The following is a 24,647-nucleotide window of genomic DNA, read 5'->3' on the forward strand; positions in this document are numbered from 1 at the left end:
GTGCTGGAAACCAAGTGATAATGGGTCCTGGCAGTTCGGGGAGCAAGCAGGGACCTGCAGCTGCCTCCGGGGCAGGTCGAGGTGAGCTCAGAGTGCTTCAGGGCTGGGAATCACCAGGGCCAGAAGTGAGTGTTTGATCTTCCCCCAGTAATTACCCGGCATCTGCGTGGCTGAAGAGGAAGACGAACCCCGCGACACACAAAGAGGCCCCGGGAAATCCCTGTGGCTCCTGCAAATTTGCCATTAGCCGGCTCATTAATTTATTTTTTGCTTCCTTCAGCGTACTCCCCCCCGCCTTGGCCTGACCCCGCTCGCCCCTGCAGGAGCGGGGCTTCAATCGCGATTTTAAAGGGCGCAGCTGCGTCTCATTCCCGGTGGGCTTCTCCCATTCCGGTCACGTCCGAGCTCGCTCTCCATGCTCGGAATGCCCCGCTCCTCTCATTAGCCAGCGGCACAAAGGCTCCCGGTCCTGCCCGGGGGCACCTTTGGGACAAGAAGTGACAATTCGGGACGAGGACTGTGCCACGCGCGGGGTGTCCTTGTCCCCTCCAGCCGCATCGCGGAGGTTCGGGGTGGCTGGGCAGGGCTCACTTTCCTCCCGCGTCCATTCGGGGATGTCATTCCCTGCCACGCGTGCTCGGGACAGAGGGGGTGTGACAGCAGCGCGTCCCTGGGAGTGGCCTTTCCACAGCTGCAGGCCTGCTGCTTCCCGCTCCTCCTAGATCCAGCTGTTCGCTCCCACCATTGCACCTGGCTCTGGGCGCACCCCGCTTTCTGCCCCTCTTCTCAGCCCTATTTCTGCTTTCGTTTGCTCGTCCCAACCTTTATTTCCTTCCTCAGCCCCCATAGGAAGTTTTTCGCGAGCTCAGCCGAATAGTGACAAAATCACCGACCCCCGCACCTTCCTCTCATCACGGAGACGGAAAAAAACCCAAAAATAAAAAACCCCAAAAAAGACCCCAAAATCCCCAGTAAAAGCGGCCTTGGCGGAGCGCCCGGAGCTCAGGTGTAAAGCTGCGGGTGTTTTAATTCCATCCCTGTAAGACCCGCCCTCCCGGCTCCATTGGCTGCACTCTTATTGCCTCCAGCTTTTGTGCGCGGGGAGATGCGACTGTCAGCCCTCCCGAGTCCCCATCCCGGATCGCTCCCGGACTAGGAATGGGCAGGAGGAGCTCGCCTGTCGCCCTCCTGCTGGCCCTGTGGCTCGGCCAGCTGGGAGCGTGGGCAGCGGGACGCTCCAAGGTGAACCCCAGGATCATCGCGGCTCCCCAAGGTGAGTCCCGGGCTGCGCCCTCGGCATGCGGCTGCTCCGGCTCCTTCCTACCTGCCTCTCGTCCTTTGAGCAGAATCGGGGTGCTTTTATTTCTCTTGTGTCCTCGGCGAGGCTTTTGGCTCTCCTTAAATGCCTGTGGGCTGAAGCTGCCGGCTTTTAATTGGATTTTTAGACCGTTCTTTTTATTTATTTTTATTTTACTTTACTTTTTTTAAATGTTTTAAAAGCATTTTCCCACAAGCTGGGGACATTACATACTGTCGAAAAGCTTTTTTTTTAATTTCTATATATATTTTTCCCCCCTTCCCTCCATTAGCTGGGTGTATCAAAGGCTGTCAAAAAGCTCTGAGGTGGCCACAGGACGCATTTCCTAACTCTCAGCTCTCCAGAAAGGAGAAGTGTATTTACATACTTAATGCATAGTTTAACTCGCCCTGCTCGCTGCAGATGAATTTGGAGAGCAAACATTTGCCGAAGACCTCTTGGTGTCGGGGAAAAATTGACAAACGGCACGTAAAGACTTTGTAACCGCATTGGATCTCGGCAAAGCCGAACAAAGAAATGTTTTCAAGGCTCCGAGCCTGGTGTGTCGGCGCTGGTTTTATCCCGAGTTTCGGCACGAATCCCCTCCAGGCTGGCTGGAACAAAGACCCCGTTGGCTTTGCCGGGCGGGCTCTGCAGCACAAGGGTTCTTCTGTGCTCCCCATTCCCCGGCAACTTCCAAGCACGCCCATTTATTTCTCTTCGTTCCTGTGCCATCTGTTATCCCCCGCTGGCATTTGCGGTGCTTCTCCCCGGGCTGGCAGAGCGGGGGGCTGGCTGGTGGCCGTGTGCGCGGCTCGGGGGTGGCCTCTGCTGTCACCTTGTCGCGCACAAAGGGGAGAGGCACCGGCACGCCGGGCAGGGGAGGCTGCTCCGCGATGGCGTCACCGGTGGTGGCTGCGGGAAAAGGGAGCGGGAGCGGGACGGGAGCTGCTGCTCCAGGGAGATTCCCCCTGCTCCCGACAGCGGTGGAGGAGGGGGGGGTGGGGGGTTGGAAATCGAGGGTAAGGGAAGGATGGAGCGGCCGATCGCCACCTGTGTGTCCCTGCGCGATGCTGTCTCTTGTCCCTCACCGTCACCGAAACCGATTAGGACACTCGCCTGCTCGGTTTATCTCCGTTCCGAGCTAATCTGTGCCTGTCATCATTTCGGAGAGCTCGGGGCCAAGAGGGATTGCAGTCAGGGAGGGATGGGAGAGAGCCGTGCCCTATTTATCAGCTCCTTGGTGTCACCTCTACCCTCCCCAAGTGGGTGAAGGGAGGAGGATGAGGATGAAGGAACGGCCTAAGGGCTGCTGCGGCCGAGGAGCCCAGCTGAACTTCCCCATGAGCTGAAAGCTCAGCATGTTCAGCGCTCAGCACGTGGCTGCTGCGGCTGCAGCCCCCGCTCCCAGCCCGTCCCTTGTCCCTCGCCGTGTGGCAGGGATGCAGCCGCAGGGCTGATTTTCAGCTCGGGCCCCGTTCCTGGGGGTGGAGAGCAGCGTTCCTGGCCGGCTGTGGCTGCTGCGTTTGCAGTGCTGCAGGGCTGGCCCTGGCTCTGCGGGAGCTGGCAGCTTTCCCCGAATTAAATTTCTTACCCCGCACCAGCAGCAGGTGATGCGGCTCGGCAAAGGCACCTCCACGTGCCTGAGGAGGGTCAGGATGTGGATTTCTGGGGCTGGGCAAAGCCTGATTCCCTCCCTGCCTACAGCGCAGGAAACTGGGCAAAGCTGCAGCTGCTTTTCCATCCCTCAGCCTCGCTCCCCTCACCGGCACCGTGCCCGGCGAGTCTGTGACACGGAAAGTCTCAATTCCACTGGTTTGAGGTGGATTTGGTGACATCTGGAGCCTCCCTGTGTCCACCAAACTCTGCTCTCCCTGCAGGCACCCGAGGGTGTCTCTGGGCCACTGCCCTTCCCCAAGAGCGCCGAGTTCCTCGGGGCAGGCTGGCCAGTCGGGCTGGCACAGTGCTCCCATCATTCCTTCCCTCCTCATCCTCCCCTGGATTTTTTTCCCTGCTCGGCCGGGCTGCGCTTTGGCAGAGGTGCGGCCGCATCCCGCAAGGAGCTCGGTGCTCCTTGGCGCATCCCACGTGTCACCCGGGGGTGACAGCGCAGGGGACACTCGGCCCGGGCTGTCTTCTGACCGGAAAGTCACCGAGCATCACAAAACGCTGAGCGTGGCACGGAGCCCGCGGGCGAGCTCGGGCTGCTGCAGCCCGCAGCCTTTGCAGCGCAGGCTGGGCTGGAGCTGCTGCCATGCTCAGGAATTCGTCCCTGCTCAGCCACACGTGCAGAGATCCGAGGAGAACTCGGATGTTCGGTTGGCACCGCGGGGCAGGATGGGCTCTTGCTGTTTAATTTTCCCAGCTCATTAACAGGTGAACTGGAAGCCGTGGAGAGCAGGTTCTGAGATAAGCGGGAGAGGCTGGATTATACAATTGACCTTTGGCCGCCTCTTGGCGGGCTGAGCTGGCTCCAACCTGCCCCGGGATACAGCGAGCCTTTGGAATGGCACTTCTGGGAGTCTTCCTGGGCTGCCTGGAACAGCTCCTGGGCTTTGCTATGCTTGGCTGCCTGCTTGCCTGGGAGAGCTGTGTCAGCAGGGCTCACTGGGGCTGGGTGCCCCTGGAACCTTCTGGAAAGAGCTGCCGAGGGGCTTGGGATAAGGAGGGACAGGACACGGGGAATGGCTTCCTGTTGCCAGAGGGCAGGGATGGATGGGATATACTGGGAAGGAATTCCCAGCTGTGAGGAATTCCCAGAAAAGCTGTGGCTGCTTCTAGATCCCTGGAAGCACCCAAGGCCAGGCTGGACACTGGGGCTTGGAGTACTCTGGGACAGTGGGATGTGTCCCTACCCGTGGGATGAGATGATCCTCAGGGTCCTCATCCCTTCCTGTTGTGGCAAATGAGGGATTTCTGGTGCCAGCAGCAGCTTTTTCCCCTCAGTGACAGCATCTCCATGTTTTTTTGTGGTCCCATGGTGTGAAACATCTTGGAAGGACACTTTCCCACAAAGCTCTCTCAGAGCATCACCATTTCCAGGAGAAAGCTGCTCGCTTTCCCAGCAGAGCTATTTTCTCCTTTTTCACAGGGTTGGGCGATGCTGGGAGCTGAAAATGCTAGTTGGGGGAAAAAAAAAAAAAAGAAAAAAAGAAGAAGGGGAAAAAAAAGAAAAAAACGAATATGTTTTGCTGTGCGCAGATTGAGAAAGAAGAAAAGCAAACCAAACAAATGGAGTGAATCACAGGCACCTCCTGTTACGAGAGCACGACACAAAAACAACAGGCAGGGCACGACTGGTGGAAGTTGTGGCTGGAAAAGAGAGCCAGATGCCAATTCCTGACCCAGCTCCCAGCTCTGCACCAGCCAATTTGAGGACAGAACTGCTGAAAATGGGCCTGGGAAGGTGTTCTGTGGGTGATGCAGTGCCTTAAATGGGACAAACTAAATTTAAACCCGAGTGCTCGAGCGCAAACTAAATCTAAGCTCGAGCACAAAATAAATCTAAGTACAAGGTGCTGTTTTAGGGCAAATCTCGCATCCAGAAAAAGGGCTGGGAGGTGAGCGAGGAGGGGAAATGGGTTCCAGCCACCTCCAGCCTGTGGCTATTCACGGCTGCTCCAAAAATAGGGCTGCTTCCTCCTGCTGCCGGGCACCCTTTTCCTGCCAGCCCCAGCTGCACCCGGAACACCGTGCGAGTGCCACAGGAGCGGGCTGTGGAAGCAGCTGCTGCAGTTGAGGTGTGGGGACGCAGCTTGGGTGATAAATCCCAGCCTTAGCGACAGCTCTGCTGCTGTCACCTGTCCCCTCCTGGGCCCTGTCGGCTCAGGGCAGCGATGGTTCCATATTGGCTGGGGTCAGATATTCCCGTCTGGCGGCTGGGGGAGGAAAAGGGCACCGCCAGTTTCGGGAGTTATGGGAGTTTCCCTGAGGAATTTGGCCCCAGTCCCAGCCAGACACCCGCCCTCGAGCTGCCCTGGCCAAGACATCTTGGAGTTTTGGGAAGTCTGGTTTCAAATTCCTGCCTCCGGGGTTCTCCAAGGCTGGGAAATACGGGAGGTGATGGGAATGCGAATCCCATGTCCGGCTGCTGGGGACGGCTCCGTGGCATTCCCTGGCACAAACCCGGCATGTCCCGGGACTGGCACGCACCTGGAGCTCACGGCAGCTGTGGGAAGCCAGCAGGAGCAGGAGGAAGCTGGAAGGGCACGGTGGGGCTGTTCCCGATCCAGTGAGGAAAGACACGACGGGATCATTTCCGATCCCACTGGGAAGGGCACAACAGGATCCTTCCTGATACCTCTGGGAACCTACCTGATCCCTCTGGGAAGGACATTGCATGACAGGATCCTTCCTGATCCCACTGGGAAGGACATTGCATGACAGGGTCATTCCTGATCCCACTGGGATGGGCACAACAGGATCCTTCCTGATACCTCTAGGAAGGACATTGCATGGCAGGGTCATTCCCAATCCTGCTGGGATCCTTCCCAATCCCACTCTGAAGGGCACAGCGGGGCCATTCCCAATCCCAATTTGAAGGGCACGTCAGGATCCTTCCTTGTCCCTTTGGGATCCTTCCTGATACCTCTGGGAAGGACGTTGCATGATAGGATCCTTCCTGATCTCTCTGGGATTCTTCCCAATCCCACCGAGGAGGGGCTGTGCTGCTCACACCTCACCTGTGTTCCAGAGGGATCAAACCTCTGGATCTTCTCACTCAGAACCTCCCTGGGGATGCCACGGGTGGCTGTGCCCTTTGCCCACCCCTGGGCAGCGAGACCCAGCCTGGGAAGGGTTTTCCAGCTGTGGGAGCTGGGATAAGGAAGTCGATGGAGCTGCCTTATTCTGGTGGATGCTGCTGGAGCTGTTTTTATCCCCTGGGAGGCCTTTCCTGGGAAATCAATGCCTGGAACTGACTTTGCTGGGCTGGGAGAGGCTCCCTGCATCCCGCCGAATCCATCCTTTGTTGTGTTGACACAACATCCAGCAGTGCTTGTGCCATTGTTCTGCTGGCCGTGGGATAAAATTCCATGATCGCCGGCACAGCCTGGGACCGCCACTGCGGAGAGGAGCCTTTGGGAAGTGGCAAAACCTGGCTCTAAATTTAGCCCCTGCAGCCGTGGGGTGCTCGGCGCCGGGGCAGCCGGGAATGCCGGACATGCTGGATGGCAGAAATCCACGGAATCAAAGGCTCCGGCCTCGCCTTGCAGCTCCAGTGCTGCATAATTATGGGGGGAGCGAGAGTGGGGCCGCGTTAGTATTCACGGAATTGCTGCCAAACCCAATCCAGCCAGGGATTTGGTGGCTGAGAAGGAGAATTCCAGCGTTCCTGGAGCCCCGGCTTTGAATCCAGGGCTTGTTCCCCGCGGAATGCAGGTTAGGGGGTCTCTTTTGTTGCTTGCTGAGTGGGTGTATGGGATCAATTCCAGTTCCAGCTCCGGCTGGGAGCGGGGAATATCAGCAGCACAGCTCCCAGAAGAGCTTTTGGGATCCCAAATCCCAGAAGCCCAACAGCTCAGTTACCAAACCAACAGGGCTTCTTCCCCCCCCCCCCACCACCCCCCCACCCCGTTCCTGCCCTCCAGGCCCTCCCAGAAATATCTCGGGAGTGGTTGCTGTGCCAGGATATTTCCTTTTGGAGCGTGGCTCTGAAAAAGTGCATTTGCGTGCTCCCAGAGCGCCCTGCAGGGCATCGGGATCGCGCAGGGGCCGCCGGTTTTTGTAGGATGGATTATCCCTGCTAATGCGGGCTCCATTGTCTGCCCGGCTCCAGAAAAGCTGGGCACGGCAGGGGATTTCTCCAGGGCACAGCCGGCACCCCGGGAGGGGAGCGCAGGAACAAGGGGGGGAAGGATCCAGGGAAAAACACGGTGGGGGCAGCTGGGAATGCTGGGGTGGAAAAGCTGTGCTGGGTGAGGATGTTGGGATGTTGGAGTTGGCCCTTCCCTCGGAGGGGAGCTCGGGAGTGCTGGGGAGGCAGAGATGGGATGAGAAGAGAGAGCGCAGAGCTCTCCAAAGCGGTGTGAGTGTGATCTCTGTCTCAGGGGGATGAGAAACTCCGGGGGCCGCACCTTGCTGGGATCTCGGGGTGAGACAAGTGTGAAAAATTTTTGGGGCCCTTCATACCTCTTCTTTTTGGGCTTTCCCGTCAGTTCCTGGGCCCCTTAGTGGGGTTTTAGAGCTGTGTGTCCCCCCAGTCCCTCTGCCCCCGCCTGTGCTGGTTCTGAGTGAGCAGCTGGAGCTTTCCCCAACTGGAAAATGGGAAGGAAAGCAGCCAACACTCCCAACCCCAGCTTTTGGGAACCGCAGGATGAAGGGAACGGCAAAATTCCGGTCAAGGCTTTTACCCTGCCCGGGCTGATGGAAAAGTACTTTGGAAAACCATTCAAGTGCTCTTTCCGGGGATGCAGGAGTGCCCGGCCCAGGCAAGGCTGTGATGCTGCCGTACCTGGCCCGTGCCCTGCCCTGCTCTGCCCCGGGGGGACGGGAGAGGCTGACCCGGCTTTGGAATACCGAGAATTCCAACAGGACTCGCCGATCCACGTTCCAACCTTGGGATGTGATGGCACTCGAAGAAGGGAATGGCTCACTTCAGCCAGGAGGGTTTTCATCCGTCCGCCTCTGGTTTCTGCAGGTGTTTTGGCGGGATCCTGCTCCTCTCGGGGAGACAGGGGAGGGCAGGAAAGCAGTTCCAGGTGGCCACGCTCCAGTCAGCTCCAAACTGAGCAGGAGGGAGTGAAAGCAGGGCCAGGATGGCGTTTGGATGAAGAGGAAGCTCCGGGGGAGGGGGGGGGGGGGGGGGGATGGGACAGAAACCTGGGGGTTTTGTCGCTTCTGCTCTGCTCCTTCTGCTTTCCTTGAGAAGTGACTCAGGATGGGGCAGAGTGACCTGAAACACGGCGGGGCTGCCCTGGGGTGATCCTTCAGCCCTTCCAGGCTCTCTCCACGGATGTGTCCGAGGGAGCCTGGGGGAGCACGGACCCTGCTCCTGCGGTGCACCCCCAGCAGGCGCCGGGGACAGGAGGGAACCGCGGGGGGGAGGAAGCGGCCTCCACACATTTCTTGCCTTTTCCGGAAAACCCGTGGTTTAACCCGAAATGTGTCACTTTTCACGATATGTGGTAGGTAGTGCTAGCGCGCTGCGACCTTGCAGTGACGATCTTTCAATTACTCCTTGACAGGTCAGAGCAACCCAAAACTCCCGAAACGCCTCATTTACAGTCAGACTGTTCCTATAAAAAACCCCACTGCTGCAGGCTCTGTCCAAGGCTGCCTGAGGCATCCATCCCATGGGAACGGGATACTCCTGTCCCTGCTGTGCCTCGCTGGTGTCACACTGTTCCCTCGTGTCACTTTGTTCCCTTGGAGCAAAGTCACGCTGGAAGGAAAACTTAGCACAGCAGCTCCTTGGAGACATATTTCCTCTTCCTGAAATGCCTCAATTTGGGAATTTATAGATCGTCTTAAAAAAAAAAATACAGAAAATGCAGCTTTGGCTCCTTGCTGGCATCCGTGGTGGAGCTGGGGAGGAGGGAGGCAGCGGGGGTGGGAGCGATGTGGTGGATCCAGCCCTGCTCTGGGAATGGAGGGACCTGGCCGCGCTGTGGGGTGTCCCTGTCCCCCTGGGGTGGCTGCTGGAACCACCCCGGGGGAGATGGTGGGAAATCCAGGGCTTGTCCTCCTGTCCGGGGCTGAGGGAATGCTGAAAACTCCAGCTGCACTGCGGAGTTTCGGGAGCTGGGATGGAGCCCTGCGTGACTCAGGAAGCGGCCCTGAATCACATTCCCGGGAAAACTGGACCTGGGCTGCTCATCACGCGTCCTGCAGGAAGCGGGAGCGAGGCAGGGATCGGTGTCACGGCATCCCGGCGGCTCCCGACTGATATCCCAGCAGATGTGGAGATCTCGGCCTGACTCAGAGCCGGGGTGAAGGCGCAGGTGACATCCAGGGACACTCCCACATTCCCAGCCCTCGAGTCAGCTTTTCCTCCCGCCTCCCGTCACCGAGGTCGGAATCTCGACGGGGAAAGGACTCCAAGCTGGGGAATGTTTGGAGCTGCGAGCGGTGGCGGAGGCTGCGCGGGCAGCGGAGCAGGTGGCAGCGCCATCAGGGCCACCGCGAGTGACAGCTCTGCCACGCATCACGGCGACAGTTCCCGAGGGCTCGCCTGGGCGTCGGGGCTCGGCTGCGCTGCCAGGGCTCGGCACCGGGCCCGTGCCGATCCCGATTTTCCATGTGCTGGTGGCCCGGCCGCGTGTCCCCGTCACGACAGCGACAGGAGAGTCCGGGGATGGCGCAGCTCAGCCGAGGGAGGAGCGGGCAACTCCAGGGAGAGGCAATTCCAAGAGAGGGCAATTCCAAAGAGAGGGCAGTTCCAGGGGAGGGCAATTCTAGGGGAGGGCAATTCTAGGAGAAGGCAATTCCAAAGAGAGGGCCATTCCTGGAGAGGGCAATTCCAGGGAGAGGGCAATTCTAGGGGAGGGCAATTCCAGAGAGAGGGCAATTCCTGGTCTGGGTAATTCCTGGAGAGGGCAATTCTAGGGAGAGAGCAGACTTCCTACCCTACTCTCGCACCTCGTATTCCCAGGCAATTCCCACTTGGAAGGAATTTCTGGGTGGAAAATGAAGGCTGTGCCTCATGCCCACCCCAGCTCTCAAAACCCAACAGGTTCTGCTCCCATCCTGCTTCCACTTTCATTTGTGCTGAGCTTTATTTCAGTTCCTGATTTTAACCCGTCGAAACCACCACCTCCATTCCTGACCCACCCCAGCAGCATCATTCCCATAGAATTCCAGAATTCCCACTCCTCCTGGAGCTGGGAGTGGTGCAAGCCGGTGACTCAGAAGTGTCTGGGCTGCGGGAGCTGCTGCCAGCCGGGAATGCTGGAGCGAGCAGAGGGAAGGCGGCGCTGACTCAGCCCCAGCCGGGCTGGGTGATGGAGTTTGCCGGGAGAGGCTGCAGCCCACGCTGCCCCTGTGCTCCGGAGGTGGGAACAGCCGGCTCCGGGATGCTCTGGGGTGCTCTGGGATGATCTGAAATGATCTGAGATGCTTCCAATGCTCCAGGATGATCTGAGTTGCTCCTAGATGCTTTGGGATGTTCTGGGATGTTCTGGTGCATCCCAAGGGGCTCCACAGGGAGCTGCCCGCTCTGTCCGGATGGAAAGCAGGATTGCTCCCTTCTCTCCATGGTATCCAGAGCAGCTGCCTTCCCTCACCCCCCGGCATTTCTCCCTGATTTGATGCTCTTGCTCCCCTCCCCTCTGGCACAGAGCTCTGCCGAGCACAAAGCCACCCTTTCTCCCATTCAGGCCACCGGAGCGGGGACATTTCCAGGGACAGTGGTGCCATTGATCCCCACAAACGCCGGGCAGAGGGGCTCGGCGGGGTCAGCCAGGCTCTGGGAATGAGCCCTGTGTCCCCTGCAGCTCCAGGGTTGGATTTGGGAGCAGGGGTGATGGCAGGGCCAAGCCTTCCAAGAGCATGAGCCTTTCTTCCCAGTGTCAAAAGCAGCTTTGGGTTTGCCAGGAGAGATGTCCCACTCTTTGGGGACACAATGGGGCATGGCCCCGTCCCTGGCAGTGTCCCAGGCCAGGCCGGACGGGGCTTGGAGCATCCTGGGATAGTGGAAGGTGTCCCTGGCCTTGGCGTAGGGTGGAATGGGATGGGCTTTAGGGTGTCTTCCAGTCCCAACAACTCCATGATTGTATGGTGCTGTGGGCCATGAGATGCCCTTTAGCTCCTCATCCTCATCCATCTCTTGACGGTGTTCAAACCCCAGAGCCGCAGTTTGGGGGTGCAGGGACACTCCCCCATCCCACCAGGAGAGAAGGGGATCAAACCCCTTCCCTAATCCAAGCCACTGTGGGCAAAGCAGAACTCGGGACCAGTTTTGCAGGACTCGGGACCAGTTTTGCAATTTAGGACCAGCCTTGCAGGGCTTAGGAGCAGCTTTGCATCTTAGGACCAGCTTTGGATGACTCAGTAACAGCTTTGCAGCTTAGGACCAGCTTTGCAGGACTCAGAATCATCTTTGCAGCTTAGGACCGGCTTTGCAGTGCTTAGGAGCAGCTCTACAGAGGCAGAGGGAGCTCAGCAGCCGCTGCTGGAAGCGTTTGGAGGCCCCGCTGCCAGCGCAGGGAGCCCAGCCCGGGCTGGCTGGTGGGCTCTGGCTGGCAGAGCTGTGCTTTCCCTGGGCTCTGGGAGTGATTCACGGCGGTCCCTGGGGAGCTGCAGGATAAACAACAACCTCGGCGCCGGCCAAGTGATTGTTTATGATTGTTCAGGGCTGGTTTGTTTTCGGCTCCTCGGCTCCTCGGCTCCTCGAAGCTCGGCAGGGCTCAGGGAGCTCAGTAAGAGCCCCCAGGCGAGGAAGAGGAGCTGGGCTTAGAGATTTGCCTGGATTAGCAGCAATTTAGGGGCTGGAGGTTTCCAACGAGGATAAGATTTGTTGAGGTTTGGGTAAACTGGCTTGAGGTGTGTTGGTGATGGGGTCACAGCATTTTAGGGGTTCCCCAGGAGTGGGGTTTTTGGGAAGGGAGAGGCTGTGAAAGGAATTCTTCCTCTCCTGGGCAGGCCGAGACTGAGCCTGGCTGCAGAATCAGCCTGGAATATTCAGTTCCAGCTCCTCCAGCTCGGGCTCAGAGGTTTGTCGGAGCCCTTGGACGCAGGGAGGGTGGGCAGGGCACAGGGGTGGGCAGGGTCCGGGATCGCTGGGGCTGAGTGACACAGGGAGCTGTCCCCTCACTGTGTCCCCACAGTCCTTCCCAAACCGGCCCGGGGAGGGTTCTGGCAGCTTTCCCAAGCCCTGCTGGGAAAACTCTGCTTGTTTTAAGGGATGAGGGACCCCGAGGAGGTGGGAATAACCCCCCAAATCCAGCGGGAATTCAGCCGTGACCTGTGAGGCAGTGCCAAGTGCCAGCCCTACAAACACAGAGCGCCACGCGCCGCTGATTAATTAATTACTGTGCGGTGCCGGCTGCCAGCTCCAGAGGCGCTTCCCGCATTTGGCTCAGCTCTGGGAGCGCTGCCCGGGGCAGAGGCTGCTCTCTTTGGGAAAGGGAGAAGCGGGAATGCCGAGCTCGGAGTGCCTGGGCACAGGGCAGTCCTGATCACTGGAGCCATCCCTGTGATGCCATTCCCGCACAACTCGGCACTTTGGGACCAGGGAGCCCATGGGGGGGACCAGGGCCAACTTCCCCCAGCCCAGCTAGCCACAGAGCAGGGAACGGAGGGGGTTTGCAGGGAAAGGCAGCTGGAAAAGCCGGGATGCGAAAGAGGAAGGGCAAAGGGGCACACGTGCGGCTCTGCTGCCAGCTGGCACGTCTGAGCGCCGGCTGCCACTCCTTGTTCCTGTCTGGGACAAGGAGCGAGGGCTTGTGGCTTTGGGTGAGCCTTTCCCCTGCCAGACCTGGGCTCTGGCCTGGGATCCAAACCCTGTCTGTGGTCCTGGGATCCAAACCCTGTTTGTGCTCCTGAGATCCAAACCCTGTCCATGATCCTGGGATCCAAACCCTGCCTGTGGTCCTGGGATCCAAACTCCTCCTGGGATCCAAACCCTGTTTGTGCTCCTGAGATCCAAACCCTGTCCATGATCCTGGGTCCAAACCCTGTCTGTGATCCTGGGATCCAAACCCTGTCGGTGTTCCTGGGATCCAAACCCCTCCTGGGATCCAAACCCTGTTTGTGCTCCTGAGATCCAAACCCTGTCCATGATCCTGGGATCCAAACCCTGTCCATGATCCTGGGATCCAAACCCTGTCTATGATCCTGGGATCCAAACCCTGCCTGTGGTCCTGGAATCCAAACTCCTCCTGGGATCCAAACCCTGTTTGTGCTCCTGAGATCCAAACCCTGTCCATGATCCTGAGATCCAAACCCTGTCTGTAATTCTGGGATCCAAACCCTGTCCATGATCCTGGGATCCAAACCCTGTCTGTGATTCTGGGATCCAAACTCCTCCTGGGATCCAAACCCTGTTTGTGCTCCTGAGATCCAAACCCTGTCCATGATCCTGGGATCCAAACCCTGTCTGTGATTCTGGGATCCAAACCCCTCCTGGGATCCAAACCCTGTCCGTCATCCTGAGATCCAAACCCTGTCTGTTCCTCCTGGGATCCAAACCCTGTCCATCCCTCCCAGCTCTGGGATGGATCCAAATCTCTCCAGCATTGCCTGGGCCGGTTGCCAGGGTGGGACAGGGATCCTTCGTGCCTCAGCTGGGATGCAGGAGGCACTGGGATTCTGGAATCTGGGATTCTGGAAGGCAGCGCTCAGAGCCAGGGCTGGGGCACTCCCAGCTGTCCCTCCTGCCATCTCAGCAATTCCCTTGCTTCCTCTCTGCCTTGTGGAGCTCTCCCGTCCCCCGGGGCCCAGGGGACAAGAGCTGGAGCCCGGGAGCCGCCTGTCCCCTTAACCAGCCCCACGTCCCGGTTTTCCTCAGCGCTCCAAGGGCGCGGGCAGGGAAGGGATCAGCGGGTGTCTCCTCTCCCCCAGCATCTCCCTGAGGCATGTGCCGTCCCCAGGTGCCAAGGAATATGTGTTCCCGCGGTGGGAGAGATTCCCGGTGTTCTTCCACCAGGAAAACACCTCCTCCATCTACGTCGGGGGCGAGGGGAGGCTCTACTACTACGACTTTGGGACCCGCGAGAACTACACGGTGAGGAGGCTCTGCGAATGGGTTTGGCCTCATAAAACCCCATAAAAAGTTGGGATCCATCTCCCGACCCACATTCCTGACCTGGGTGATCCTGGGCTCTGCCCAGCCGGCTCCATCCCGCTAGGATGCAAAATCCCAGGAGGAAAGAATGGCTGCAGTGGGGAGAAATCCCCCGCGCTGGCCACGAGTGAGTTCTTACCTCTGAGGTTCTCGGTGCTCCTCAGGGACGGTGATTCCAGCCAGGGATGCTCAGATTCCGTGGCTGGGATCCAGCCCCGCCTTCCCGAGGGATTTCAGCCGCCGGGGGTGGGGGACAAGGGCACCTCGCGGTGTTTGGTGACCTTGTAGCGCGCTGAGCCCGCGACTGCTGGAGCTCAGAGAGCAGGAATGGAAGCGTCTCCTTCTCTTTTATCCCAGCAAGAATTCCTGGTGAAAAATGAAGGGCAGTGCGTGACGTCTGGGAATTCGGTAGGTCACACCCATGAGGGGTGGGGAGGATTTGGGGTGAAGGAGGGAACAGAGGGATGGGGAGAGCTGGAGGATTTGGGGTGAAGGAGCTGCGTGTGCTCCTCATAAGCTCCCTCCAGATGAGGAGATCCGGGAAAATCCAGGAGAAATCTGGGAAGCTGTGTGGTGCTGGGGGCTTGGTGCCATTGCCAGGATCCTCTCCCCCTGGCAGGAGGACAGCCGGAATTACCTGACCCTGGTGGAGCGGTACGGGGACGGGCTCTTGGTGTGCGGGACCGGCGCCTGCGCTCCGACCTGCTGGAACGTGGTAGGGATCCTTCCCCCATCCCAGGTGGAGAAAACCTGGCCTGATCTCACTCAGGATCCCTTTCTGTCCTTCCCCAGACGCAGAGGAAAGAGAGCTTGCCCTGGGATGGGAGAGGGATCGCTCCATTCACCCCTGACTCCAACACCCTCGTTGTTGTCGATGGTAAGAAAACGGGATATTTTCCCATTTTCCTGTTTTCTAGTGGTTTTACTGTGCTCAAAGCTTTCCTGGGACAAACAGGGGCCCCTTGAGGCTACTCCAAGGGCTTTGCCCCCTGCTCTGGGTGGCCTTGCTCTCCTCACTTTGTCCCCATGGAAGAGCACGTCCCTTTGGGACAGAGGCTGGAGAGTCCCACCGGGCAGTGGGATGTGGGAGGAATGTTGGGAATCAGGAATGCTTTGGCTCCGGAGGAGGGGCCTGCAGTGACCCCACTGCTCCAGGCCTGCTGGGGACACAGGTGAGAATCCTTCCAAGAACCTGGAATCTGTCCCTGCCACCCTTCAAGGATGGGGTGCCAGGGTTGAGATGCCTGTTCCATACCCACCATCCCTGTGATGCCCAGCAAGTCCTGGCTGCTTTCACTCCTCCTCTCCCCAATCCCTGCTATCCCACAGGCCAGGACATCTACTCCACCATCAAGAAGAGCCAGCAGAACGGGAAGATCCCTCGGTTCCGCCGCGTGAGGGGCGGGGGAGAGCTCTACACCAGTGACACGGTGATGCAGAGTGAGTGGGGGACATTCCTGTGGGGGGACATTCCCAGCTGGACTCTGCCACCCCCACAGCTGGCAGTGGGGCAGGAGAAGCTGCAGAGCTTCTCACCCCCTGTCACTGCTGTGCTTCTGCCCCGGACTGGTGCAAAAGTGACTTCCCTGTCCTCGGGGGATGGGGAAATGTGGCTGGTGAGTCCCTCCTGTGGGGTGGAAGGAAACTCGGTTGTGCAAAATGCTCCCTGGCATTGGGCAACTTCCAGTACGGGCAAACCCCAGCCAGGAAAAGCCTGGGGCTGGGCTGGGCAGGTCCACAATGGGGACATGGGGAAAGGACCCTGCTCCACTTCCCTGGGCTTCTGGTGGCTTCCCAGGGGAGAAATGAATGATTGTGGGGATAAAAAACAGAATTAAAATGACACTGGGATGAAACAGGGAGGGGGAAACCAAACCAGACCTGAGAGCCCCAGGGCTGATCCCAGGACATTCCCTGTTGTGGAAACACCAGTGCTCAGATCCCTGGACATTCCCTGCCATGGAAACAGCAGCTAAGGAGGCTCAGAGGGACCCAGGGATGCCCATCATGGCATTAATAGGAACGGTGTTACGGGGTTTTCCCAACAAACAGCACAGATTTCTCCTGCTCAGGGATCCTTCCTTCCCACAACAGCTCCCAGATCCGGAAGGCATCTGGGTTTCTGTGGCTGCCAAGGCTTCCCAGGCTCCAGGGAGTGGTTCCCTGCAGGGAACGAAGCCCTGGGATGGTGGCAGGGACAGCCTGGCCTCGGAGCTCTCCTTTCCCTGGGGCACAGCCGTGTCCCGTTCCCTGTTTCCCTGTCCTGTCCCCACCCCCGCTGGCTTCCCAGATGGAATCAGGTCCAGGTTCTGTCCCTTCCCTCCCCAGACCCTCAGTTTGTCAAGGCCACCACGCTGAAGCACGAGGAGCCTCACCAGGACAAGATTTATTATTTTTTCCGCGAGGACAACCCCGACAAGAGCCCCGAGGCTCCCCGGAACATCTCGAGGGTGGCCCAGCTGTGTAAGGTACCTCGGGGACAGGGCGGGGTGACAGCCAGGACACTCTGGGCGTGACAGGGGACACCTCACAACCTGGGCTTGCTTTGGCCCCTCTGAGTGAGACACAGCCATGGAGGGAGAATTCCCTGCTCCGTCTCGCTGGTGCAAAAAACGAGGTTCACTTTCCTGGTAAAATTTAAGAAGTTTAATAAAAGACAGTAAGAGACAAACAATAAAGTAAAGCCTTCAGCCAAGAGCACGCACTAACCCAGAAAACATTTCTTTATATGCATCAGCATGTTGCATATTCATAGACCTTCATTCATTATTCAAAATCATCCCCTCCCCAGACCTCTAAATCAACATTTTTTTTATTTCTCCTTGTGGCTCCCTCCTGTAGGTACTCCCTGATAAAGGAAGATCAATAAATTCCTTCCCTGGGGGTCCTGGTGTCTGATAATACAAGAATGTAAAGAATTTCCTGATCATTGTTTTTACCATTCTCCGAGATATTTACATGAACAAAAGCTTTTTACATCACCATGTTATACCCCAAGAAAAATATACTTATCACACTACTAAAAAAAAAAGAAAAATTATCACACTACTATTTCTAAGTTTTGTTAACAGCAGAACTAAAAGAAACTATACTTGTACAGCAAAGTTTTCCAACATTATACATTTAACATTCATTTTAATATTTGTGAAAAGCCAATAATATAATATAAAATAATATAAGCCAATAATTAATATAATAATATACGCATCCCGTTGTACTTATAACACTGAGGTGGCAGGAACGGGACCCTGCAGTTCCCCATCAGGATCTTTGGGGGTGTTCCCTCCCAAACCCTGACTCCAAAGATCAAGCAAGAGCTTGAGATAAATCTTGTCCAGATTGTCAGCTCGTGGAGCCTCTTGTATCCACTGGAGCGATGAACCCGAGAGCAATTAAATTTTTTATAAGATTAAATCTTACCTAAAGTACAGAGAGTTCAGCAGCACTTCCAGCCACCAGCTAGAAGTGAGCAAAATGGAGAGAGATCCAGCTGCTGCAAGGTCTTATAAAGCTCAACAGTCCAATAGAGAATTAACACCTCTATTATTTATACTTTTACCCCAATAACCAAATTCCCGTGACCCTCAGTGCAGCACTGACTGTCCAAACAGAAACCACTGCCTGAAGCCATGAAGAAGGAGGAAGATGAGCACCAAAAGGGAGACAGCAGCCAAATTCCTCCATCTTGTCCCATACCTATTACTGCATTATAAAAACCTCAAATTCCAAACCCTTCACCATGGGAAATCACACACTTCTATTTAACTACACACCTGTGACTTGAACTCCATCACCCAAATTTGGAAGCCTTCTCCAAGGGCTCAGCTCAAAAGCAGTGTTCTCCTGGGGGTCAGTGCCAGAAAGCACAGAAAGCTCAAAAATCCCAGGTTTCTGGGATCCAACACCTGACCCCCTCCCTGCTGTCCCTGTCCCCCAGGAGGACAAGGGAGGAACCAGCTCCCTCTCGGCCTCCAAGTGGACCACGTTCCTCAAGGCCACCCTCATCTGCGTGGACCCCGTCACCAAGGGCAACTTCAACTGGCTGCAGGACATCTTCATCGTCCCCGCGCACGACTGGCACCACTCCAAGGTCTACGGGCTCTTCACCAACACCTGGTGAGTCGCCCCTGCCCCAAATCCTTCCCCCCAGCCCTCTTTTCCCTCTGGGGAACAGGGCACGGAGATGCTCACAGCCAGGGGGTGGCCGGTGTCCCCCTGACCCTGTCGTTGTCCCCTCACAGGGGGAGCTCTGCCGTCTGTGTCTACTCCTTTGGGGACATCGACAGCGTGTTCCGGACATCGCGGCTCAAAGGCTACAACGGCCCCACCCCGGAGGTCAAACCTGGCCAGGTGAGGCAGGGGGAAAGGGCAGGGAATGAAAGGAGGCTGGAAAAGATCCCATCCCTTCAGGGAAAGCAGGGTGGGGGAGAGGAGCTCGGAGGTGCCTGGCACAGCGACAACGGTGACAGCATCCCAGGGGCAGCGCTGTTACCGCACCTCTGGGCATCCCCCGCCATCCTCAGTGCCTCGGCCGCCCCTGACGGTGCCTTTTGTCCCCTTCTGACCCCCTTTTGTCCCCTTCTGAACCCTTCTGTCCCCCCTGTGCCCGCAGTGCGTCCCCTCCGGGCAGCACACGCCCAGCGAGACCTTCAAGATCGCCGACAGCCACCCCGAGGTGGAGGAGCGGGTGGAGCCCCTGTGGCCTTCCAGGAGCCCCCTGTTCCACAACAAGCACCGTTACCAAAAAATCGGGGTGCACGAGGTGGCCGCGGGCGACGGGCAGCGCTACAACGTCCTCTACCTGGCCACAGGTGCGTGGGACGCGTTTGAGGGGACGTTCCCGGCGCGAGGGCTGCGTTCCCAGCCTGGCATATGCTCATCAGGCTGGGAGCGAGCTGCCAAATTTCGGGAACAGCCGAACGCTGCCAGCTTGGATGCGTGGGCACAGCCGGGGGGGGGGGGGGGGGTTGGGGGGGTGGGCTCCAGGCAGCGTCCCAGGCACGGGGGAGGGGGGCACAGCCCTCCCCAGGCGTGGGTTCGTGCTGTGGGGCAGAAATCCTGCCCCAAAGGAACAGTTCCGTCGTTTTCCGATGCTTCCTCATCCCTCCCATCCTTGGGATCTGTTCCCTGGCGCTCGCGGAGGGAGGGACCTGCAGGGGATTGAAATTCCCTGGTCTGTGATCAAGAAAGCGCAGCCGGCTCTCGGTGGGTGGATGGGATTGGATCCACGAGTGCTGGATTCTGGATTTTCCAGAGGAATGGAGAGAAATAGAGAAACAAAGCAAGAGAGTTAGAGAGAAATAGAGCAATAGAGCAATAAACAGAGAAACAGAGCAAGAGAGTTGGAGAGAAACAGAGAAATAAAGAGACAGAGTTAAACAGAGAGACAGTTAGAGAGAAACAGAGCAATAGAATTAGAGAGAAACAGAGAGATGGAGAAACAGAGAAACAGAACTAGAGAGAAACAGAGGTAGAAACAGAGAAATAGAGACATAGTTAAACAGAGACAGAGTTAGAGAGAAACAGAGAAGTGGAGAAACAGAAACAGAGAGATGGAGAAACAGAGAAACAGAATTAGAGAGAAACAGAGAAACAGAAATGAGAAAAACAGAGAGAGAGAGTTAAATAGAGAAATTGAGAGAAACAGAAACAGAGCTAGAGAGAAACAGAGAAACAGACAGACAGAGCAATAGAGATTTTCCAGAATCCTGCGTTTAAACACAGCCAAGGCCCTGCAGGGTCCCCCTGGGAAGGCTGATCCGATGGTGGGATGGACACGGGGTCACTTGGGGGGTCCCAACCCCTGCACGGGCTGGGCTTCACCTCCCCCTGGCTGAGGGGGGCTCGGGATGGATCCCTTTGGGAAGGGGGAAGCACGGGGATTGCCCAGCCCTGTTCCCTGGGGATGCTGCTCCTGCCCTCTCTGGGTGTGAGATCCAGGCTGGCACCTCCTGCCACTGTCACCTCCTCCCAGGGTGCCTCAGCAGGGCTGTCCCCTCTCTCTTCCCAGACAAGGGGTCCATCCACAAGGTGGTGGAGCTGCCAGACGGGGTGCAGAACATCATGGAGATCCAGGTGTTCCCCAACAAGGATCCCATCCAGTCCATGATCCTGGACCATACCAGGGTGGGTCCCTGCTCCGGGGGTAGGAGGATGGGATTGGTCAGGCAACTCCTCGGGGTCTGGGGGTGAAATCATGGAGTTATTTGGGTTGGGTGGGACATTTAATGATCACCCAGCCCCACCCTACGGCCGGGACACCTTCCACTATCCCAGGGTGCTCCGAGTCCCAGTGTCCACCCTGGCCTTGGACACTTCTAGGGAAGTCACAGAGGCTTTGGGAATTCCATCCTGGCCCCTCTCCACCCTCACAGGAAACAATTCCATCTCAATATCCCATCCACCCCTGCCCTCTGGCAGTGGGAACCCACTCCCTGTGTCCTATCCCTCCAAATTCCCTCTCCAGCTTTCCTGGAGCCCCTTTATGCCCTGAAAGAGGCTCTGAGCTCTCCCTAGGGCCTTCCTTTCTCCACCTGAACATTCCCAGCTCTCCCAACCTGGCTCCACCCTTGGAGCATCTCCTTGACCTCTCTCCAACACCTCCTGACCTGCCCTGGGACACGACATGACTGTTCCCTGTTCTCTCCTCCCGCAGGCCGTGCTCTACGTGGGCTCCAGCAGCCGCGTCCTGGAGCTGCCCATGGACATGTGCGGGGCGTATCGCAACAACTGCCACAGCTGCGTGCTGGCCAGGGACCCCTACTGCGGCTGGGCCAATGGCTCCTGCCTCTCGCTGGCCCACAGCCGGTGCGTGGTGGCCACTCCCCCCTCCCGATCCCACTGGGCAAACACCCACACCCTCAGCATTCCCATCCCGGGCTGTTTGGGGTGGCTGCGCTGTCCTTGAAAGTCTGGGGTGATCTGTGCGGATCCATCCTTCCCTTGAAGGGTATGGACACCCAACCCCTCTCCCCAAAAGTTTGGGATGATCTGTGTGGATCCATCCTTGCCTTGAAGGGTTTTGGACACCCAACCCCTCTCCCCAAAAGGTTGGGATGATCTGTGTGGATCCATCCTTGCCTTGAAGGGTTTTGGACACCCAACCCCTCTCCCCGAAAGTTTGGGATGATCTGTGTGGATCCATCCTTGCCTTGAAGGGTTTTGGACACCCAACCCCTCTCCCCAAAAGTTTGGGATGATCTGTGCAGATCCATCCTTCCCTTGAAGGGTTTTGGGCACCCAAGCCCTCTCCTGCTGGGTCTCTTGTTGGTCACCTCCAACCTTCTGAAATTGGGATGGGAATGGGATATTCCTGCTCATTCTGCTCATCCCGCTGATATGGGGGTTCCCATCCCTGAAACGCCATTTCCTGAAGTTCTCTCGGTGCTTATTCCCATTCCCACCCCTCAGGGAGGTGCTCCAGAACCTGAATTTGGGCTCGTGGCAAGGAAACTGCCAGAGGGGCAACGTCAAGGAAGGTACGTGGACGTGTTGTGGTTGGGGAAGGAATTGTTGGATTCTCCAGGCTTTGGATGGGTTTGAATGGTGAGAGGTGTTGCTGGGGAGCTGGAATCAACACACTGGGATGGAAGTAGTGGAAATCACTTTTCCCAGCTGGGTGGGAAGGATTGAACTGGGAGAAGAGTCCTGTGGGCTTCACCAGATGTGGGCTGCTGTGGATCTGTAACATCGTGGTGAGATTGGGGTTGGAAAGAAGATCCTCCAGTTCCATCCCTGCTGTCACAGGCATGATCCCACCAACCCAATCCATCCGTCCTGGATGTCTCTCGTGGCTTTGATGCCAGTGCCCCCACAAAAAAGCATTCTCTTGTTCTTCTCTGCTGTATCTCAGCACAGGAGGGGGAAAGGAAAAATATTTAAAAGCCTCATGGGTTGAGATTAGGATCAGCAGAAAACACTGAAAGGGCAAAACGGGCTTGAAACATTCAAAGATAACCAGAAAAAAATATTTACAGAATTCAAAGAGGATAATGAAAATAAAATGAAGCTTTAGAACACCTTTCCTCCACTCCCACCAACATGAGGATTTCAGTCAGTTTAAAAAATCTTTCTCCAGTTTGTTTAGTGACAGGAGTCTCTTTTGCTGTCCCTTGGTCCTTCGCATGGGAGACAGTTCTCTGTGACCTTCTCCAACGTGGTTGCATTTCCAGGAGTAGCAGTCCCACCCAAACCTGCTGCAGCGTGAGTCCCTCCCACGGCTCGGAGTCTTCCCACAAGCACTTTTCCCTGGGCCAGTTTTTAAGGATGAGCTGTCCTGGCTTCTCCTCCTCATTGTCTGGAAGCAGAGTGGGTTCTGTGTCTCTCTGAGCCTCTCACCAGATCACAGCTTCTCAACGTGCTCCAGCCGTGAGCGCCCTTTTCTCGCGGGCTGTGGGTGAATTCTGTTACAGGCAAACATTCCTTGTGTTGTCATCCTCACCACGGCTGCTGGGAGAATTTCAGCTCCTCCTCCCTCTTTTGCACCAGCCTTGGTGTCACCGTATGGTTCTCCTCATGTCACCTTCTCCTTCTCTCTGGCTCGGGAGAGCATCGGTGTCCGTAGGTTCATTTGTCCTCACGCTCTATCCACTGGAAAATTTTTACAGAGCTCTGCAGTGCCAAAAAGATTGATCCCATCCGGCTGTGTCCTGGCTGTGTGATCCCCACCACTGCTGGCCCAGCCAGGCAGGGAAGGAGCCCAGTGGCCATTATGGGATGGGGCCCTGCCGCTCCACTCCCCACCCGCCCAAAGAGAGGAAGAAAGAGGAGCTGGGCACCTTTTATTCCCTTCTTAAATGTGTCATCGCAGGGGCGTTGCTAATGTCTCTAATTTATCTAATTTACCTGATTCATCTAATTTATCTGATTCATCTAATTTATCTTATTTATCTAATTTATCTTATTTATCTAATTAATCTTTGGGCTGGCTGATGTCATCAGAGCCTGCAGGGATGGGCTCTGCTGGACAGAGTAGAAGTCTTGAGGAGCTTCTCTCCCTTCCTCCGTTTCCCCGCTAAAATCCAGATTGCGTTCCACTAACACAACCCCACCTCCGTTTCCCCGCAGATGACTTCCGGAACATCTCGGTGATGCCTTTCTCCCGCTATTACCTCAACTGCTCCATCGAGTCCCACTACGCCACCTACAACTGGTACCACGAGGACGTGCTCATCAAGAGCTGCAACACGTCGCGCCCGCAGCACGACTGCTTCCACTTCATCCCTAGCGTGCGGCGCGAGCACTACGGCCACTACGTCTGCGTGTCCGAGGAGGACGGCTTCCGCCAGGCGCTGGTCAAGGAGCGCCTGCTGGACCGCCTGCGCTTCCTGTCCCAGCGGGGCCGGGCTCCGGCTGCTCTGGCCTCGTGGTGGCTCCAGCTGCTGCTGGTGGTGGCCCTGGCCAAGCTCTTCCATTGACGCCGTCCCGCTCGCCCTGCCCGCTGTCGTGATTTCTCCTCGGACGTTGAACCGCTCGCCTTCTTCGCCGCCGGCCTCGCTGGATGAGCCTCGGGAGGAAGGGGTGACACGTGGTGGCCGCGGTGCGGTTCGCACCGCCATGCATGCACTGATCCTCAGGGCGCGGCCGCTCCTTGCATGTGATGAGGATGAGGAGGATGTGGATGTGGGGGTCTGCCTCCCGAGATTTTGGTTTTGGATGATGTCGGGGTCGGCAGCAGCTGGGACACCCCCGGTGTCACTCGCGAGTCCCCTCGTGCTCCGGAGGGCTCGGAGACCAGAGGGGAGCTCGGTTGGTTCTTTTTGTTAACGGCCGGCTTTGGTGTGGGAGGGAGGTCGGGAATCGGCGCCGCGTTGGGAATTTGCATGGAAAAGCCTCCTCGGCAGGTGACTGGATTTGGGGTGTGGGGACGGGAAGGGAAGGTGGGAACGGAGCCCGCAGCGCGGCGGGAGGCGCTGGGGAGACGCTGGAGACGCACAAATCCTCTGCAGGCAGCCGAGGGGCATCGCCGGGGGCAGCGGGGCCGCCCCGCTCCCGCCCTGGCCCGGGTGGCCTCAGGGAAAGCGGATCTCAGGGCTCCGGGGGGGCTGTGCCTGGCCCCGGCTCCGTCCCTGTCCCCCGAGCCAAGCTCGGGGTTCGCCTCCCCCGCCTTTCCGGAGCTCTCGGAGCGAGACTAAGCTGTGAAAATCGGGATTTTTCTCCCTGCGAAGTGCGGGGTGGGGGGGGGGGAGGGGGGGGGGGAGATGTTCCCGCTCTTTGTCCAAACCTCGCCCAGCCCGGAACGGCTCGGCCGCGGGCGGGGACACCCAGGGGACACCCCGGGGACACCCCGGGGACACCCTGGCCGTGCTTCCAATGCTCCTGCTCGCTCAGGAGAGCCCGAGGGGCCGAGGGGCCTCGTCCACACCACAGGGACAGCGGGCCAGAGCTTCCTACTGCACTACATCCCCGAGATGTTCCCGTCCCCAGTGGAGGACTGAGCTTCTTACACCCCTTCTCAAAGCACTTTAACTTTGTGGAGACTAACAGATATTTATCGACTGCTCATTACTGTCTCATAAGATTTTATAGTATTACAGCAGGCGGGGGTGGATTACAGGAGAGGAAAGTTACAAAAAACCCCACCACAACAGCCACCAAAAAAAACCAAAACCCACCCCCAACCCTTTCAGA

General features: G+C 57.5%; 1 protein-coding gene across 1 annotated transcript; it reads left to right on the top strand.

The window, feature by feature from the left end:
* The first annotated feature begins 717 nt into the window (after positions 1 to 717).
* SEMA7A (semaphorin 7A (JohnMiltonHagen blood group)) lies at positions 718 to 23,434 on the top strand. The gene is made up of 14 exons (XM_062501441.1): positions 718 to 1,273; positions 13,825 to 13,958; positions 14,376 to 14,426; positions 14,638 to 14,733; positions 14,811 to 14,895; positions 15,348 to 15,458; positions 16,347 to 16,486; positions 17,956 to 18,134; positions 18,260 to 18,368; positions 18,631 to 18,829; positions 20,029 to 20,144; positions 20,674 to 20,825; positions 21,429 to 21,508; positions 23,085 to 23,434. Exons 1-14 carry the CDS (start codon positions 1,159 to 1,161, stop codon positions 23,432 to 23,434), a joined length of 1,917 nt encoding a protein of 638 aa, XP_062357425.1. The 5' UTR covers positions 718 to 1,158.
* Positions 23,435 to 24,647: the final 1,213 nt, after the last annotated feature.

This window comes from Cinclus cinclus, chromosome 13 (assembly GCF_963662255.1).
Source record: "Cinclus cinclus chromosome 13, bCinCin1.1, whole genome shotgun sequence".
In the NCBI taxonomy this organism is placed as follows: Eukaryota; Metazoa; Chordata; class Aves; order Passeriformes; family Cinclidae; genus Cinclus; species Cinclus cinclus.